Raw genomic sequence first — 19,301 nt, forward strand, 5'->3', positions numbered from 1 at the left:
TACCAGTCGTTGAAGGTGGAACAAGAGACGCCATTATTGGTGCCTCACTGATGAGCTCGCCGTTATGGGCTCATATGAAAGTTTTCAAGTTGCATATCAATATGCGGCTATCAAATCCGAATTTGTGCCGAGATGAACGTGCTGAGTTAGCAGATTTTACTGATTGGGTGCAAAATATTGGTAATGGCTCCATTGCTATGCATTGTAAGAATGATGAGACTACACTGTCTTGGATTTCCATTCCTGAGGATTTGGTGTTAAACCCCATGGGAGATCATATGCATGCTGCTGTTGACAATATATATGATGATTTCCACTTGAATTATGATAATGGTGATTATTTATTACAACATGCTATTGTATGTCCCACCAATAATGTTGTGGATGAACTAAACGATGTAGTTTTTGGCCGTGTTCCAGGAGATTGCACTAATTATTTAAGTTGTGATTCAATATCAAAATCTACAGATCCCATCGATGAAATGGAGTCATTTTATCCGCCTAAATTATTGAATTCTATAGTTATCAACAATTTTCCACGACACAAAATTGGACTTAAAGTTGGTGCTCCTGTCATGCTTCTTCGGAATATTAACCAGTCATTGGGCATGTGTAATAGTACGCTGTTGATTATCACCCGATTAGGTGACAAAGTATTGGAAGGAGAAATTATTGCTGGTACAACCAAGGGTCAACGTGTGTGCATTCCGTGGATAGTTCTTAATTCGACAGGGTGCAAATGGCCATTCACATTGAGAAGGTTCGACTGTGTTATGCGATGACAATCAACAAGAGCCAAGGTCAAACACTATCGAAAGTTTGTGTCTATCTTCGAGAGCCCGTTTTTCTCATGGTCAACTGTACGTTGCCGTGTCCCGTGTTACCTCTCGGAATGGACTTAAGTTTCTTATAGAGGATGTAATGGTTGTTCCACTTCTGAAACCAGGAATGTAGTTTACAAAGAAATAATCTGTCGTCTATAGGACGTCTTACTCTTTTGTTTCAGTATGCATATCACCTTTTGCTTTCTTAGTGGGTAGTTGTATGATGTAACTATTTTGGCATGTATTAAAAAAGTTGTATACCAAAGAATCCACCGTTTCCGAGTTGGTACTTTGAGTGCATCTTAATGAGGTGTTGGCAACACATTTTCATGCTAGCACTATGAGGAATAAATACCTCCTTGACACTGTAACCTTTGTGTACTTTATGAGGCAAATGCAAGTTCTGTTTTTTCTACGTCGCTGCTGAAATCAACACACGACAAGATGTACCAAAATTAACCATACTTTCTCTCAAATTTCAAAAAGAAAAACTAATGCATCTTTAAACGTGCTTTCACTCTCACAGGCGCGGCGTGCCGCCGCGCGCAAATAGGCTAGTTACATCTTAATGGAGTGAACAAAAGACTAAGGGAGGATGATTCAGCGGAGCAAGTCTGATTGATTTCAGAGACGGGCAGGTCGGGTAGCCGTTGAAGTGGCTGACACACGGAGACGGCTCAGCCTGGCGCACGAGAATCTCTGAGCCGTGCATGGTTTTGTTGTTCCGCCTCTGACCTTACCTTCCATCGGTGCAGTTAATGCGCCCACGCGCGGCCTATTTTTCCATCGATACATCTGCTATACAGACGGGAATACAACGACTGGCACTGATCCATATGCTACTGGACGAGCATGATTTCGAGATCAGCTAAGCTCAGGCTCAGAATTGAATATTCGTTATCCATCTTCTCTTTTTTCCTATCTTCAAGGGAGGCAGGTATCTAAAGCATTCAGCGAGTAGATTCCATATAGTATACTACTACTTTGCTGCTGCTTGGTAAATGGACTTTTTTAGGGGAAATTTGCCGCTTTATTAAACTAAACTAAACCTGGAATCTCGTCCGAATTACATCCAAAATAAAATCTGGTGGGGAGCCCACCCAAGTCTGACATCGCTCTTCTCCTACGCCTACACGCGCTAACTTATGTGCGGCTCCATTCCCAATATGACAAACCCAACACCTTGAACTCCTGCCTCGAGTTGAGCATCTCCTTGATTTCGCTTACCCATGGCCCTACAGCGGACACGTTCCTTGAACCTTGCTTGATCATTTGCACCACAGAGCTGCTGTCCATCTCAACATTGAGGTGCTCAACATTGAGCTCAATAGCTAGCTGAATAGACCGATTGCGAGCCAGCACTTCGATCACTTCAGGATCGACAATATATGGTATATAATAATGGCATTCTCCGGCCATGAAGGCGGCGTTGTGATCTCGAAGCACTGCACCGCCTCCCCCCTTCTCTCCATATTTTGAGATAGCACGGTCAGACCTTGGTCCATCCCTTGTTAGGGGGTTCCCATCTTTGGATGATCATGGGCACTGGTTGTCGCGCCCTCGCTGCATGCAGTAGCTTCCATTCGCCGACATGCACTCTCACAGAAGCCATGATTTCATGTGGGGGCATGATCTTCTTCCCATACCACGCATCATTACGTGCAAGCCAGAGGCCATATGCCACCTGTACCAGCACCTCCCGCTCGTCTTCCGATGCCCCGGCCAACCAGCCCAGTAACCAGGAAACCAAGGCGCTCTGGGAGACCATTGAACCTAGTGGGATCGCCACTGAAACTCCCAATTCCGACCGCATCAGCTGCCAAAACTGCACTGAATGTTGACAGGCCCAAAACCGATGAACAATGGTTTCCTCTCAGCCACATTCAACACAAAAACACCTGGTTTTATCTGTTAGACGAAACAGCTCCGCTCCCACTGCTAAACCATTCCGAATAAGCCTCCACATGTGAATCTTGGCCTTAGCTAGTGCATTAGTCTCCCATAATGCCATGTATCCTTTGTGCTTGTTCACTGAGTTTGAAGACTACTTTGCTGCTGCTTGATAAATGTCGTGACTATTTTGTAGCAAATAACAATACCGAAATGGGGTATATATAGGGTGACTGAGTATGCACATCACATTCCCATCACATAAAAAAATAATATGTAAAACGTCAATTTACTAGGGTAAGCTAACAATAAAAATGCATACTTATTTATATCAAACTTTTTTACTATAAAGCTAATAATAATAATATGTTAGTACTAATATTTTGTTATGCTAGCAGGGTAAGGCACATAAATAAGTTTGTGAATTTTGTGGTATGATGTTTTGTAACCTCTTTTGACATCTGTTTTTGCAAAATATTGGACCTAAATTAAATATAAGTTTGTGAATTTTGTGCTATAATGTTTTTCCAGAAATGTTATATTATTTTTTCATAAGATTTAGAAGGAGATAGTGCCCGTAAAAGCTTCGACTTAACGAATCTATCTTAGGTAGATAAATAATAACAAAATTGCATAGTACTTTGAAGAGTAATGTGGGGTCTTAGATCTGCTGTAGTATATTTATATGTTTTCATGTCCATGTTATTATATTTCAATATCTTGATAGAGCGCTCTAGAGCATACATGTCTAAACAAGTCTTGATAGAGGATATTGAGTATATCAACATATGTCGAGACTATTGGATCGGTGCGCTGGTGCTCCTGACTGCTGGACCGTTGACTTTTAAATAAAATAACCCTAAAAATAAATTTGAAGAAGTTCATAATTGTTTTTAAGAAAATGCAAAGATTTGGAAAAATTTCTGATTATTTTTACAAAAGTTCACATATTTTCAAAAATGGTATGAGAGTTTAAGAAGTTCACATCATTTGAATAAAAGGTCCACAAAATTTTAAAAGTTTCTTATATGTTAAAAAATCATGAATTTGAAAAGTGATGTGAAAATAAAAAGAGAAACGCGGATTTTGATAAAGTTCACACATTTGAAAAAAAACAGTGAATTAAAAAAGTTGACAAAATTGAGAAAAGATTATGAATGAAAAAAAATCTAAATTTGAAAATAGTTCACGCATTTGAAAAATATGAAAAAGGAAAAAGGGAACCCAAAAAAAAGGAAAGGAAAATAGGAACAAACAACCTGTGACATAAACATTTTTTCGTTCTTTTTTTAATTTTTGTTTATACTTCTAAATTTTCTAAATAACATATTAAGAAAACACTTGACACAACCATTTGAATACAAAATAAATAAGCATTTGAAAAATGTTAAATGTGTATAAATAAAATGTTTTCTCATGTATAAAAAACATACTCTCTCCTATCCATATTATTTGTTGCTCAAACGGATGTATCATGACGTATTCTAATGCAAGATACATCTATTTGAGCGACAAGTAATATGGATCCGAGGGAGTACAATATGTGTGAAAAGTTGATCATGTATGTAAAAATCATGTTAGTGAAGCAATTGAAAAATGTAAAACCAGTAATAGAAAAATGTTAAGCAAGTATTTGAAAAATGTTAAATGTGTATAGAAAAAATGTTGAGCATGTAAGAAAAATCTCAAACTAGTATTGGAAACTTGTTAATCAAGCATTCAAAATTTTAAAAATGTGTATACAAAGATTATTGACCATGTATTAAAACCGTTAAGCTTGTATTTGAAAAATGTTAAAAATGTGTATAGAAAAAATGTTGATCATGTATTCAAAAAATGTTAACCAAGCATTTGGAAAATTTTAATGTATACGGAAAATGTTTCTCAACTTATGGGAAAAAATATGCAATGTGTGTGTAAAACATTAATCATGTATTTAGGAAATGGTAAACAAGCATTTGAAAAAAAATTAAACAAGTATCTGAAAAATGTTAAATGTGTATAGAAAAATGTTGACTATGTATTAAAAAATGTTGACCATGTGTTATACTAAGTGTTCCTAAGGAACATGGGAAAATTAAAAAATCATTGAAAACCAAGAAAGAAACAAAAAACTAAAAAAAGAAAAATGCGAAAGAAAAGAATAACCGATGAAAACCATGAAAGAAAAAAAAGATAAACCAAAGAAACACGAAAGAAAAAAAAATGAAGCATAATGATGAATAACAGAAAACAGGAGAAGAAATAAGAAAACCAAATAAAAACAAAAGAGACAAATATTCAGTGTGTATTTGAAAGAGTGTTGATGATGTATTCTAATACATGTTAATAAGATCTATTTTTTAAAAAAGTACATCATCTATTTGTGAAATGTACAACATGTATAAAAAATAATTCATGTGTGCACTGAAAATGTACACTCTGCCCTGAAAAACTAGACATGTCTTGATGAGAAACGAAAAATGATGAAAACCGACAAAGAAACATAAATAGAACAAAATAAACCAATAAAAACAAATAAAATGTAGTATAATGAAGAAAAGACCACAAAACAAACAAAAGCAAACCGAAGAAAAAAAAACAGAAGAAAAACCATTGCAAGAAAGAAAAGAAAACAAAGAAAATAAAAAAATAATTGTAGAAAACCCAGAAAAGAAACAAAAAACTGAAGAAAAACATAAAGAAGGGGAAATCATGAAAACTGAGATAGAAATATAAAAACCGGTTGAAAACAAAGAAAGAAACAAAGAAAACCAGTTAAAAACTAAAAGAAAACCGAAGTAAAACAGAAAAATGAAAAAAAAAAATCAAAGGAACCAGAGAGAACACAAGCGTCTCGATCGAAACTAGATGTAACCAAGAATAGACAAAATTGGGCTGGCCCAATGTATCACCTTGTCGAAGTCCCCGTGACGGTGCCAGGCAGTCCATTAATTTTTGACTGAAATATGGCAAGAAATTGATTGTTGTATCACATTGCATGATCCACTTCACCCGCTCATTAGAGAATTCCGCCTTCAGCATTGCTTTCTACAAGTCGACCCGATCATAGGCTTGGAAAGATCAAGTTTATAAGCACAACTAATCATGGTTTCTTTCGTGTTGTTGATAATGCAAACATTCGAACGCCACAATGGCATCATCTAATATGAGGTGGCTATGTACAAAACCACAATGGAACTCAGAAATAATACCATCCAGTAGTGGCCTCAATAGGTTTACAAGACACTTGGAGACTATCTTGTATAAGACATTGCATAGTAGGCCGGAAATCCTTTAGACATCCTAGCCGAGCATAATTTTTGTTTTATGGGCACAACTAATTAAGGGGTACCCTTTGAAGAGCTCCCGCGGAGTTCACTTTCTTTGTCTGGGAGCGCGCCAAGTGGTGCACCCAGCAGCCACCACATGTCATGTGCTGGGCACACCCTCGGGGCTTTTGGTATTTTTCTTTTGTGCACGTGTTTTCAGGTTTTTTTTTGGCCTTTTGGTTTTTGCTTGGTTTCCCTAGGTTTTGGCGGGGGTTTTTCCGGGAAGCAATGTTTTTTCATGAGAAGCACAAGTGCACAACTCTACTTTAAAAAAAAGAGGAAAAATCACATCATGCGCTTCTACGCGAAAGGGAAAAGCACATCTGTGCTTCCTCGAAAAAGGAACAACCATAGTCTATGCTTTCACGAGAAGCATGATGTCTACTACATAATTTTATTCTTATAGACTCTGTTCGGCCTCTAAACGCAGAGTTTTGTAGGACAACAACAATTTTTTCCCAAGTGATGACTTAAGGTTTATCAATCCTTGAGAGGTGTACCTAGGGCCCCTGAATGCAGTAGGCCAGTAGCCAAGCTCCCAAGTGAACACCCCGCCACCGATAGAGCAAGAAGACGCCGCGACCGCAAGTAAGGGCGTAGAGGAGTACAATTGAGGAGAAGCTCCTGCCGCCATGGTCGTCGGGATTCAAATGGGACGGAGACCGGCCTGATATGGAGGGGAGGGTTGGAGGAGAAGGTGAGGGTGCTCTCGCTCTCGCAGGAAAGAGGAGGGTAAGGAGAAGATGGAACCTCCCGTCATCAGTGCCGCTAGAGCAGGAGGGGACGGCGTAGACACACAAGTTTTCTCCTAGAGATACAGTGCTCCAGGCTCTCTGAATCGCGCCGGTGCTCACGCGGATCGGCCCAATAGCATTTACCTGTTGGCTCGTTCGTCTGCTCGCTCGTTCGTCACTGATTTCGAGAAAGTTCACAAATTTTAAAATGTTCTGGAAATTTTTTGAATTCGTTGGTTTTTCGAAATCGGTCATGCGGATCGAGCCAGTCACGGTCATCCACCTCGGCCAGGACATGTTCAGGACTACTTCAGGTGCAGCTTTCTTCCCGCTTGCTACCAACCATCGTCATAAACCAAGTAGCTTGGTAGTATAACTGTCTCCCCAAACCATGTGCAAGTGCAAGGTTAACGTTGGATGGGACAAGAAAACACGTGGTTTCACTTCTGTTATTGTTATAATACAAAGTTGGGTCATCTATTTTAAAACGAAGGGAGTAGCTAGCAGGCAAAACGTACCATTGATTTCTCCAATCTCGAATAAATAGGCGCCCAAGTATAACTTCATTTGGAAACCCTCCTGCCTTCCTTCCTTCCTTCCGCTTATTGTGCCCAGTCCGGCTCCGGAGTCCCCAAGAACAAGAAGAGGAACAAGGAGGAGGAGAACACATCGATCCATACGAACGCCGCGACCGAGACGATCGAGAGATAAAATGGCGTCGGCCTGCTTCCTCGCCCGCTGCGTCTCCGTCCCCGCGCGCCTCCTGGCCAACCCCACGCCCCTCGCCATCACCACCTGCAGGTAAGTGTCTATACAACGGATCCTGGATCCTTTCGGCTCCGATCTGCTTCATGCTCTGTCTCAAATCTGACCTGCAGGCTGCGGCGGCACGGCGCCGCGGGAGCGAGGCCGGTGCGCGCCGCCGGGAGGATGCTCGGCTCCGTCAGGTCGGTCAGGGTGATCGATCGGGTGGGACCGGTCGAATGACAGGGTTTTATCTGTGTACTTACACGATTGTTCCTTCTTCTCGCTCCAGATACGGCACGGGGGCGGCGTTGGGCCCCAAGGAAGCGGGTGCGGAGGTGGCCGCCGTGCCGCCGTCGGTGCCGGTGCGCGTCGCCTACGAGCTGCAGCTGGCCGGCCACCGCTACCTTGATGTCAGGTAAACATTTTAGCACACGACGACGAACCACTTAACCACACAATCACCTGCTTAATCCTCTGCCTCTGCCTTTGCACTTTGGACTCTGCAAATTGTATTGCATCGATCGGAAACCTGTTTTGCTGATGTCTTGTCTCTGCAGAACGGAGGGCGAGTTCGGCGGCGGGCATCCAGCAGGAGCGGTGAACGTCCCCTACATGCACAGCACCGGCTCAGGTAATTCATCAAGCCCACTTCACTCCAGTGAAGCTCCCTCTTGTGATCATAGAAAGAAATACTATATGGAACCAATGTTAGCAAGATCAGTTATAGTTAATCATCTAGTCCAATGTGAAAACGTATTGTATTTTTGGCCCAGAGTGGTTTCAGAATATGAACATCCGCACTGACAAATCAGGGTAGGCAGCGCTGCAGTCAGTGGGCAGGTAAATCTGAACCTACACGTGAATGCACGTGAATTGTGGTGTCTTCTCTTGGCGCCGCGAATCGCCGTCACTGGGTATTGTTTATTGTTGCTTGGGACCATGATGAGGAGCATTTTAGGGGACGCCGATGAATGAATGAACAACTGTCCAATGTTATGGATGATCTTGGGCATGTCCTTATGGATGAAGTTTACCTTCTCTTCTCTGACCAAATTTAAATTCCCATTGGCAGGGATGGCGAAAAACTCGTGCTTTCTTAAGCAAGTATCCGCGATATTCAGGAGGGAGGACGAGATCATCATCGTACGTCTTCCACTGATCCGAAACATGCTCCATTTTTTTTTCCATTCATTCATTCGGGTCATCATATCCTCCTTATATTCTGAAAACTTAACGACAGGGATGCCAAAGTGGCAGGAGGTCTCTCATGGCCGCAGCCGAACTCTGCTCCGCTGTAAGCATGTCAATGGCAATCCATCTTATCATCGCTGCTGTTTCACAAACTGCTCGCTGTGATGTGTGCAATGCAAACTTTTTCAGGGTTTCACTGGCGTGACCGACATCGCCGGAGGGTTTTCTGCTTGGAAGGAGAACGAGCTGCCGATCAACCAGTGATGTCGTCGACTTCTCTGAATGTTTCAGGAACATTATAATCTGTCTTTAGGCTGCTCTGCTCCAAGGTTGTAACCGCTATGGTCGTCTTGATCTCGGATTCAAGACACCATGAATAGTGCACTGAATAAATTAATGTAGCTTGCCATTTATGTATACGATATGTGCAAAATGTTCGAACAACAAGACATTATGAGCCTGTTCAATATTCCTTTCGACGCCTTCTATAAAAAAAATTAAGCTCTGATCTGTCTTGCAATTGGTATGATGGCACTCACAGCTCAGTGACAGAGTACACAATGTGGGCACTGAATCTGAACTGAAATTAACAATATACAACTTGAACCATGACAAGGAATGCAGTTCATCAACGGCCCTTCCCAAAAGCAAAGAACACTGTTCCTTGAGGGAGTGAAATGAGAATGAAGAAGCAAAGCACAAGCCCCCTCGTGTGCACTACAACCTGTCAACCTATGCATACTAGTAAGCATGCACGTGCAACGCACGTATATTATAAAATAATAAAGTATCGTCATACAATGAAAAGTATGCCTATTCAGAAATGCAGGACAAAAAATCTCACATGAATCATAAAATTTAACATCCAAAGACCAAAAGATTAACAAATTAAAAGAAGTCGACTTCAAAAAACAAATATGAAAGAATCTTATACTCGCTCCGATTCAAATTAGTTGTCGTTCAAACTAATACACGTAGTAGGGAGTAATCTGTTTATAAAACTATCAAAATAATCATGAGTGAACATTTTTTCTAAAATCTTCTGACTATGCAAAAAGATACTCTCTTCGTTTCGAATTACTCATCGTAGAAATGAATGTATTTAGATGTATTCGGAACGAAGGGAGTAGCAGGTACATAGTCAAACAGGACATGTGAGTTAAGAAAACGAATTGGACAACGTCCCACTCTAATAACATGAACCAAATGACCGTAAAGGCTATTTTGATATAATAATAATAATAATAATAATAATAATAATAATAATAATAATAAAAGAATAAGAAAGTGGACAGCGCCGGACGTTGTATGTGTATTACTTTTTGTTGAGCGGCTTATTTGTGTACTGTATTCCTTTTTTTTATTGAGAATATGTACTGTATTCCTTTAATCAAAGTGAAACGCTATCGATCCAACTGAAAAAAAGAGCTATCCATCGGGGAAAAATCTGGACACGCCCACTCCGCCCACTCTCCCTCCCTCTCAGTTCAGCTGACCTTATCTCTTCTATCTTCTATTTGTCTTCCCACCGCTGCCGTCCATGGTCCTCCCGTCGATTACGGCGATGGAGTCCCGGGGCGTGCTGCTGCTGCACCCCATGAATGGCTACCTGGAGCAGGAGCTGGACCGCGTCTTCCGCTTCTGGGACTCCCCTCTAGACGGGGGCGCCGAGTTCCTCCGTGCGGTCGTCGGCAACGCCGGATACAACGCCGACGCCGCGCTCATCGATGCGCTGCCGTCCCTCGAGAACATTGCGTCCTCCGTGGGGATCGACCGCGTCGACCTCACCAAGTGCCGCGAGCGCGGGATCCATGCTCACTGACATGCTCACCGACGCCGTCGGCCTCGTCATCTCCGCGGTAAGGAAGATCACGCATGGTGACCGCTATGTGCGCGCCGGCTTGTGGAAGGCCAAGAGGGACTACACGGTACACACTCACCACGCGGGTTGGTTTTAGATGCTTGCTCTTTGACTTCCGTTCATATTTTTTTTTCTATCCAACGATTGAGTGCATTATTTAGTGATACTCATTTTATAATTGCCCAATTCGTTTCACGATACCTTGTGTCTTTAATTTAAATGAAAAATGATCGACGATTGCTTGCATTTGGGCCTTTTGGATTGAAATCATGAATCTCATGGTGTATTCTTAGTTTTCTTACATATACTGAAGACAGTTCATCTGTCCACTATGTCTGCTGTGTTTGCACTATGAACCACCCAGGCAATTAGAACTTCAGAACCAAAGCACCAGTACTCTGATCCTTGCATCAGTACTTTCCTTATTTATCATCTGGGAGGAATAGTCGGAGCCAGATAAATAAGGTTCATGTATTGCAATCAAAACTGCACATACAGCTAATAAAATCAACTGATAGTGTAATATTCCTATGAGTAGCAGCAATGATATCTTTTGCTATATCTAAACAGGTCTTTGTGTTATGAATATAGACCATATTAGAGATCTGATGCTTACTTTACTGTTAAACATAGACAAGAGGCTAGCAAATGATTGAAATGTCATTCTGCTTCAAGTTAGAAAATGCTAAAGTAGTTTTTTTTTTGCGAAATAAATGCTAAAGTAGTTGAGGGGCTAAAAATCAGATTTATTATAATGGATAAACAATTCCCATGGTATAATTTACAACTCCACACATTTCACGTTAAGAATGAAGCCGGTCTCCATGATTTCAGTGATGTCTCCAGATAAGAAATTTGGAATGCTAACAAGAGATAAACACGCACATAGCAATTAAAGTGATTTTGTTCCTGCCATCTTATATTTAAGCAAACTGCTCACTTGTGATGTTTTGCTATTGTAGGTTAACATGATGCATGAGTAGTCTCGTGACGAAGACCTTTAACTATGATGTCATCTACTCTCATTTGGTACGTGCATATGCAAACTTTTATTATAAATTGCGGAGACATTTCCTCTTTGATGCTTATATAGTTCGGTCTGATCAAAACCTGCAAATGAAAAAGAAATGTTAGATCTAAAAGTAGTCATAAATACAACACCATCCAAAAAATAATGGAATAACGCACCTGCCTCATCTCTCTAAAACATCTCTGTAGACAATGTTCTTGGTGCTTTTCCCGGATTTGTCAACCTCCTTGTTTGGCTTGGCCAAAATCCGTGTCGTCTCTCTTGACACTCCCCTCGACAATGCAACATATAGCTGACCATGTGAGAATACAGGCTCGGGAAGGTAAATACCGACGTTTGGGATGGTCTGACCTTGTGCCTTGTTAATTGTCATCGCAAAACTCAGGCGGATGGGGAACTGCTTTCTCTTAAGTTTGAAGGGAAGTGAGCTGTCCTCTGAGGGCGACATAGGGATCCTAGGTATGAACACCCTCTTTCCAGCATGCTGACCACCAACAATCTCCGCATCGATTGCATTATCCTGGAAGGCTCTAATCATAAGCCGTGTTCCGTTGCATAGACCGTTATGAGGGTCGAGGTTCCGGAGCAGAATGACTGGACAGTTAACCTTTAATCTCAAAACATGTGGTGGCAAACCATTTGGTGTGATCGAGTTCAGAAAATCAATTGTGTAATTATTCTGCAAGTCATCCTCGATTGAGTCAAAGCTATGGTATAACTTTTCTTCGCCTGGAAACCTAGAGATCATCTTGTCGTTGAGGTCATCCACATGATCGTTCTTGGTCGATAGAATTGCATGTGCGCTCATGTACTCTCTTGATCTAGCATTAGCATGCAGCGATGGAAAGACATCTTCGATGAGCTTGTTAATAGCTTTTTCATCATCGGCATAGCCAATCACAATGTCGTCAGGGAGACGCACATAGTCGTCGCCTATTGTCTCTTCTGTTCCATTACCGATCCTTAGGAGGTATTCAGAGAACCAAGGATCAGCCTGTGCCCGCATATTGCGCGTGAGGTGTATCTTGCGGGTCTTCTCCCACAAATAGGATCTCAGGAGTGTAGCATCCGTGATCTGTGCTCTTGTCCCACGTGTGACAACAGGAAGGACTTGCCGAAAATCCCCACCAAAGACGACAACCTTTCCCCCAAATGGCAAAGGACACTCCATTATATCCTGGAGCGATCTATCAAGCGTCTCAACCGCTTGACGTTTTGTCATAGCGACTTCGTCCCAAATTATCAAGGACGCCTGTTTAAGCAACTCTGCTGTACCACTCTGCTTTGTAAAACTACACATGCTGTTGTCAGTGAGCTTAATTGGAATTTTGAACCTGGAGTGCGCAGTCCTTCCTCCTGGCATTATCGATGCCGCTATACCTGATGTAGCAGTTGCGATTGCTATTTGGCCCATGGAACGCACCTTTGCAAGCAAGGCCTTGTACAAGTATGTCTTCCCAGTGCCTCCTGGACCATCAACAAAGAATATCTGGCTTTTTTGGTTCATCACATGATCCATTATGTCATTAAAACCAGCCAACTGCTCATTGTTCAAACCGTTAAATAGATCTAGATGTTCTTTGTCCACTGTGACTTGCCTCTCCTCTGTTACTTCTTTGTACTGAGAGTCATAAGAACCATTGGTCTCAACCAGATCCGGAAGTCCATAGTTTCTAATATCCTTTCCCATGGATTGTAACATATCCTTGATATCTCTAAGGACCATATGCTCAAGTGTTGCCTCATCGGATTGATTACGACGGTAATCCTCAGACATTGATGCTAGATGTTTGTCCCACATCTGTCGGATTTCTGTTGCCTCACAGAATACCAGTATAGTCGCAAACAACCGTCTTAGGGCACAAGGCATTTGAAATGTGGCTGCCTCCGTCATGCAATCATCAAGAGTCTTATCGTGCTCAATGAGGCCTAAGTGCTCGCATGCCTCCCTGAAGGAACTGCATGGCTTGCCATTTACTGTTTTTAAATCATCAAATGAAGTGGCACCTCGGACATGACTTAGGAGCACACGCAAGTAGTACCTCTCTCCTTCAGCAGGGTGTGCATACACAAGTCTTCCAATCTCTTACTTTTTCTATTCTGCCAACTCTTATTTCCAGCTATCCATCTATAATGTTCTGGAAACTCTCTGTACAGCCATTTCCGTGCTTCTGGAAACTTCTGGTTCATCCGTAAGTACTCGGTAAGCATGGACTTGGAAGAAGATGGCCGAGCGACAACATCTTCCAGATTTTCACACGCTTTAAATGCAACCGTATGCATGTTTGGCAAATGAAGCTGGAGCTGTAGCACAGATGGACTGACACCAAACATTTTAAAACCGAAAATCCTATAAATAGCTTCTGGAGGAGATACATAGCGTGCATCCCTATACTGTCGGATTTCATTGATGATTCCATCTTCATTGATGATATCCTGCTCGAATGCAAATGATGTTCGATCATGCCCTTTATAGATGTACTTGAACAAGTACTTGACTGCCTTAATGCTCGAGCATGCTTCGACATTAATGTGGCAGTTGTATGTCATAAGTAGATAAGGGTTGTAAGGGACTACCCATCTATTGTCCAAATCAGCTCCTCTGATCCGAACCCTCTGCCCGTCGTCCCTCCTTCTATATATGGGATATGAGTCTTTCCCTTGCTGTGTGGCATCGCAAAAATCTCGCGGATAATGAAATCGACACTGTCCCTCAATCATGCAAGGACAACTTTTTTTGAGCTCACCACAAGGTCCGTGTAGCATGTTTTTGACGACCAGATCATGTAGAACGGGGTGTTTCTCTTTGTCAGGTATCTCTGCAGATATCACCCGATCATAGTCATCTGGGGTCGCTAACTTGCTTTTTGCTTTCATGATTAGAAGTATATGCTCATGAGGGAGGCCTCGTTTCTGAAACTCCGTGACATGTACATAAGCTGCTACTTCTCCGAAATGCTTACCCTTAGTCAGTAAGTCCATCATATGTCATTGTTTAGCTCTGTATACTCTTGCCACCAGGTCTGGACGGTCCTGTGGCAGTTGTCCAGGCATCAGTTCCTCTGTTATCTCCACCCAATAGGGATTGCAAGTCATCGTAATAAAATAATCTGGTTTGCCCCACCGCTGGACAATTGCCATTGCATCCAGGAATCTCCGCTGCATGTCGCGATCACCACCAGGAAATGTACGTGGAAGCACGATTCTTTTGCCAATCCGATCACCGCGTGACTCACCAGCAACAACGGTATCAACAAGACCCTGTAGTAGTAACCAACGTTACAGAAAAACATGGAACATGTATATTGTCGTTGCATTATAATGTGTTAGAATAAACACAAACACGTTACCTGGTAGAGGTCGGCGCGTATAACCTTCTGATTTTCTGGCTTCGAGTACCAGTCAAGCCTCATACACTCAATCTTGATATACATGTCAACAGCCCACTGTTGGAAAAGGCGCCCCCCGAACAAGATGATGTTTAAAAGTTTCTTCCTGACCTGCAGCTTGAAGCAGTAGTACTCCCTTGCACTAACAAATTTCCTGGATTGTGTTGCATTCACCTCATTGTCACCAAAATCCTCATCTGGGTTATCATCGTTGTCCTCTACAAATTGACAACATAAATATCAGTGTGCTGGCTGGACTCATAATGATTGACACAATAAGAATTGAAGAATAAGAAATGATGACCGATACCTGCAGGTAAATCAGTGGCATGGTCTTCATGTGCTACAAAATTCCCAACTTGTTCGCTTTCTCTAATCAAGTTTTCCTCTGATAGATAGATGAAAACATAAGTTTACATTAATAATAGCAAGCCTAACCCTTGTTAATGAACACATACCTGTATGTATATCAATGTCTTGGTTTCCTTGTGGTGTAGTATTATCCGATGAATGATGGGTCCTGTCATCGGGGGGACCAACATATGGCATCCAACGATTCCAACCAATCTCCCCACGCGGGAAGAATAGGGGATAAGACAACGGGTCATAGCACCCATAGTATGCTCTAATATAGAGGGGCCGTTCTCCTTTTTTTCCATGCATGACAACACTCCTGTCAAAGCAATTTTGTGGGTCACTCCCTTCAACCCATATCGCTGCCACCTGAGAAGCCGTTGGGGCATTGTACCTTCGTTGATCCAGCTTGATATCCGTGTTTAGTGAGATCCTATACTCATCTAGATTTGGAACAGACCCAAGGCTCTTGAAAACTTGCGCATAAGGGTTAGGCTGTAGTATTCACAGAATCTTCCGTATGAGATCTATCTTAAGGTCTGGAGATCTGTTAGCCCTGTGAACCAAGTTTTCATCTGTATCATAAATATAGAGTTGGAAATGTCGAGGGCCATTATCAGCCGGCACCAGATCATCAAGAGCGTGGTACAACCCGCCACACGCACGAAAAGTATATACTCCAGTTCCTGCCGCATTGCTGACTCAGCGATCAAGGGTGACTCCTAAACTTGTGAATGAGAAGTGCGAGTTGAAATATCGTATATGCTCTCTGAAATATTTAGCATCCTCATCAGCTTGACATGTAAACAACCGTTTCAACTCTTCTGGAACCTCTGGAGTAAATATACCGACTTTTCCTTTTCTGCAACAAAATGCTGGCCCCTCGAATGGAAACCGCAAAGCCCCACAGTGAAGGCAGTCTGCAGCCTTTTTTAGGACATGGTGCTTTGTAGGTAGGTTTCGGTATATGAATTCATCAATATCTGCTACGGGTCCTGCTTGTGCATTCTGGCGTCCAAGCTGGTATGACTCGAAAGCAACATCTAGCACAGAAGGACAGTAGGTATTAAATTATCACTCAATACAACTAAAGTGTGCACTTGAGGGTGCTAAGTTGGAAAATACATAATGGACATACCCTGATCCATAAATATTATAGCTTCTTCATCAGGATCATGGTATGTGGCTTCTCCATTCTGCAGTGACTCCATGTAATCTAGTACGCAATATGTTGGTCAAATATAAATTCCTCAAATATATGGATGAAGACATTCAAATGGGAACGACAGTATATATAATGTACCTTGAAAATTGGTTTGTTGAACAGGAGGCTCAAATATTCCATATGGGTCAGCTGTCTGGTCGTTGCCCACTATGTAAAATCATAAGATCAATACAACATAACAATATAGGTGTTCTAGTAGACGTAGGGTCGGCAAAACTACCTTGCAGATTTTGAGTGTTTTGAGCAGTCTCTGTTGTTGGTTCTACTCCTCGCCTATCATTAGCCATGGACTTTTGAGGTTGATTGGAGGCATTAAGAGGCTCTATACATTAAAAATGAAAGAGAACCCAGATTACGGTAAACACGCTTGCACTATAAGTAATATTGATGCGTGATTATAGTAATATTGTTCCTTACACTGTACAAATGCCTAATGATATACCTGGTGCAATATCTGCAGTGACATTGGAAATTGTTTCCGTTTCGTGACCAAGAGGTACAACAACAGCTCTCAGTCTCCCTGCAATTTCTACCATCTGATATGCATCATTCCTATGCAACCAATTGGATTCATCAATGTTTCCTAAAATATTGTCCTCGTGAGGAGGGATCCCTTCATGTGATTGGGATGAAGTTGGCATGTTTGATAAGCCTGCAAGAAATTTGGTGTCACCACATCAGTGCATATATTAATATACTCCATCCGTCCTAAAATACGTGTCTCAACTTTATACTAACTTTAGTGCAAAGTTGTACATAAGTTGAGACACTTATGTTGGGACGGAGGGAGTATCTCTGAATAATATGCGAGATAATAAAAGGAAATGACTATTTGATGGTAGCACACAACCTGCAAATGATATTGCTTGTAGCTGGCTGACACCCGATTGTCCTGTAGCTGGTGTGCGTGACACATTGTCAACATTGTTAACGGTGGCAATAGATGTCTTTGACTGTTCACGGGATTGGCGTTTTCTTCTTAATATTTCATCCCTGTTCTGTGCATACCGCTCCCTGTCCCTTTGCCTCCTTAACTCTTTAGGGTCTACATAGATGCAAAAAGCTAATTAGCTTCAACAGTTAGGGGTGTATGTAATGCGTTGATCGTCATTACCAATGGATGTGGACATCGGTGTTTGTGTTTCATCTTTCTGGGCACCGGTCCCTGTAGAAGCCTGAGACAATTTTTTCTGACTGTAGGCTTGACGTTGTCTTTTTAATATGTCATCCCTATTTTATGAATACCGTTCCCTTTCCAGTTGCCTCTTTTGCTCCATATGATCTACATCTATGATACATTATAGTTATAATTCAGAGTCTCAAAATGTTACCTGAACAACAGAACATAAACCAACAGTACAAGGTTATTTTTACTTTGGGTCATGGCCAGGGGTGTATGTGGCACACTTTGCTGGTCATTAGGCAGCGCTTTTGGAGTCCCGTTATTTTGGCGTGCATCACGACGCCGTTTGAGAATGGCATCTTTATTTCGTGCATAGTATTCTCTGTCCCGCTGCCTCTTCAATTCCTTGGGGTCTGTATAAATACAAACAGAAAATTAGCGCATAAGCAGTAACAGTGTTCATCATTCAAGAAAAACTGTAGCATTTAGTAGGCAGTTAATTACCCACGGAGTGGGAGTTGGTTATATCCTAAAAGGGGATGCGTGCCCCCGCGCGATTGGGAGATGACATACCGCCGCGTATTAGTACAATCTGCCAAGAGGGTTGAATTAAAGCATATTAGTGGCAAATAGCATTCACGTACACACAATATTATTATGAATAAACATGCTTGTATGTTTATGCAGGATACAGGCTCAAGATTTTTGGTTTTCATTGATGTCACGCAGGATGGTGCGGTTAGTAGATTGACTGTATCATAAATTCTGCTCACCTTAGGCCTTCAGGGACTTGCCGATAGCGAGGAGGCGACGACGGAGGAACGGCTGCCCACGGTACGGTGCGGTGCAGGGCGGCGAGGGCGTCGTTCCGGAAGCAGACGATGTTGGCCCAGGGCGAGGGGATCTGTAGGGCGGCGAGGTCGGGGCGACGGTGCTATGATGCAGCGATGGGATAATTGTTTCCTTCCTGATGATGCGTGATTCCAGGTGTTCCCTCCCAGCATGGTATGGTGTAGCGATGGGAAGTTATTTGTTTCCCTGCGTGTGATTGATGATTGGGAGGGATGTGGAGGTGATTTCCTCTGCGGTGGAACAGTCCGTCCGTGTGTAAATTATTAAGTGCACCCCAATCAACAGATGAGGTTAAGGTTGACCATTAGATTGATTTTAGTGGGCCTAATCGTAGGGTGGTAATAGGTCTGTGTACGTTTAATGGGGTGCGTGAAGAGAAGATAATGTTTGCTCTTTTATTAGTAGTAGAGAAGAAATTAACCCCATTAGAATAAACACACTTGCCATGCGTTTGTTCACGATACTGCATGATGTTTGAAGCCATCTTAGAGCATCCACAATGCTAGGCGCTTATCTAGCCGCTAATGGAGAAAACAAACATCTGGAGATTAAAAAAGAATCTCAACGCCCTCTCATTCTTTTTTCCTTTTTTTGCGGGACAGCCCCCTCTCATTCAGTGCTATACTCTAATGGCAGACACTAACATATCTTCAAAACAAAGGCCAAGTGATTGGGAAGGAAAAAGGCAAGCCCTCATATGCATAATTTTCGTGGTGATGCCACACCCGGCCCTGGGAATCGTAGGTGCATTTGTCGATCGGCTAAGAAAT

General features: G+C 42.1%; 2 protein-coding genes and 3 pseudogenes across 10 annotated transcripts; 3 read left to right on the forward strand and 2 right to left on the reverse strand.

Moving 5' to 3' along the window:
• The first annotated feature begins 101 nt into the window (after nucleotides 1-101).
• LOC147962385 (uncharacterized) lies at nucleotides 102-983 on the forward strand (annotated as a pseudogene).
• A 6,488-nt stretch (nucleotides 984-7,471) lies between these two features.
• Nucleotides 7,472-9,170, forward strand: LOC125522426 (thiosulfate sulfurtransferase 16, chloroplastic). The gene is made up of 7 exons (XM_048687491.2): nucleotides 7,472-7,560; nucleotides 7,638-7,706; nucleotides 7,796-7,921; nucleotides 8,064-8,137; nucleotides 8,579-8,649; nucleotides 8,747-8,800; nucleotides 8,887-9,170. Exons 1-7 carry the CDS (start codon nucleotides 7,472-7,474, stop codon nucleotides 8,959-8,961), a joined length of 558 nt encoding a protein of 185 aa, XP_048543448.1. The 3' UTR covers nucleotides 8,962-9,170.
• A 966-nt stretch (nucleotides 9,171-10,136) lies between these two features.
• Nucleotides 10,137-18,927, forward strand: LOC125523234 (hydroxyphenylpyruvate reductase pseudogene; annotated as a pseudogene). 8 transcript variants are annotated; one of them, XR_007290146.2, is made up of 4 exons: nucleotides 10,137-10,644; nucleotides 11,521-11,587; nucleotides 17,017-17,052; nucleotides 18,367-18,927. The product of XR_007290146.2 is annotated as a hydroxyphenylpyruvate reductase pseudogene, transcript variant X2 (transcript). The 8 variants fall into 8 exon arrangements; XR_015612283.1 differs by having other exon boundaries at nucleotides 18,458-18,927; XR_007290145.2 differs by having other exon boundaries at nucleotides 10,141-10,625.
• Nucleotides 11,594-13,489, reverse strand: LOC147962386 (uncharacterized). Its single transcript, XM_087537857.1, has one exon. The coding sequence runs from the start codon at nucleotides 13,480-13,482 to the stop codon at nucleotides 11,752-11,754; it is 1,731 nt and encodes a 576-aa protein (XP_087393983.1). The 5' UTR covers nucleotides 13,483-13,489; the 3' UTR covers nucleotides 11,594-11,751.
• LOC147962387 (uncharacterized) lies at nucleotides 15,350-17,686 on the reverse strand (annotated as a pseudogene).
• Nucleotides 18,928-19,301: the final 374 nt, after the last annotated feature.

This window comes from Triticum urartu, chromosome 7A, assembly GCF_056163025.1.
Source record: "Triticum urartu cultivar PI428250 chromosome 7A, HENAU_Tu73, whole genome shotgun sequence".
Taxonomy (NCBI): Eukaryota; Viridiplantae; Streptophyta; class Magnoliopsida; order Poales; family Poaceae; genus Triticum; species Triticum urartu.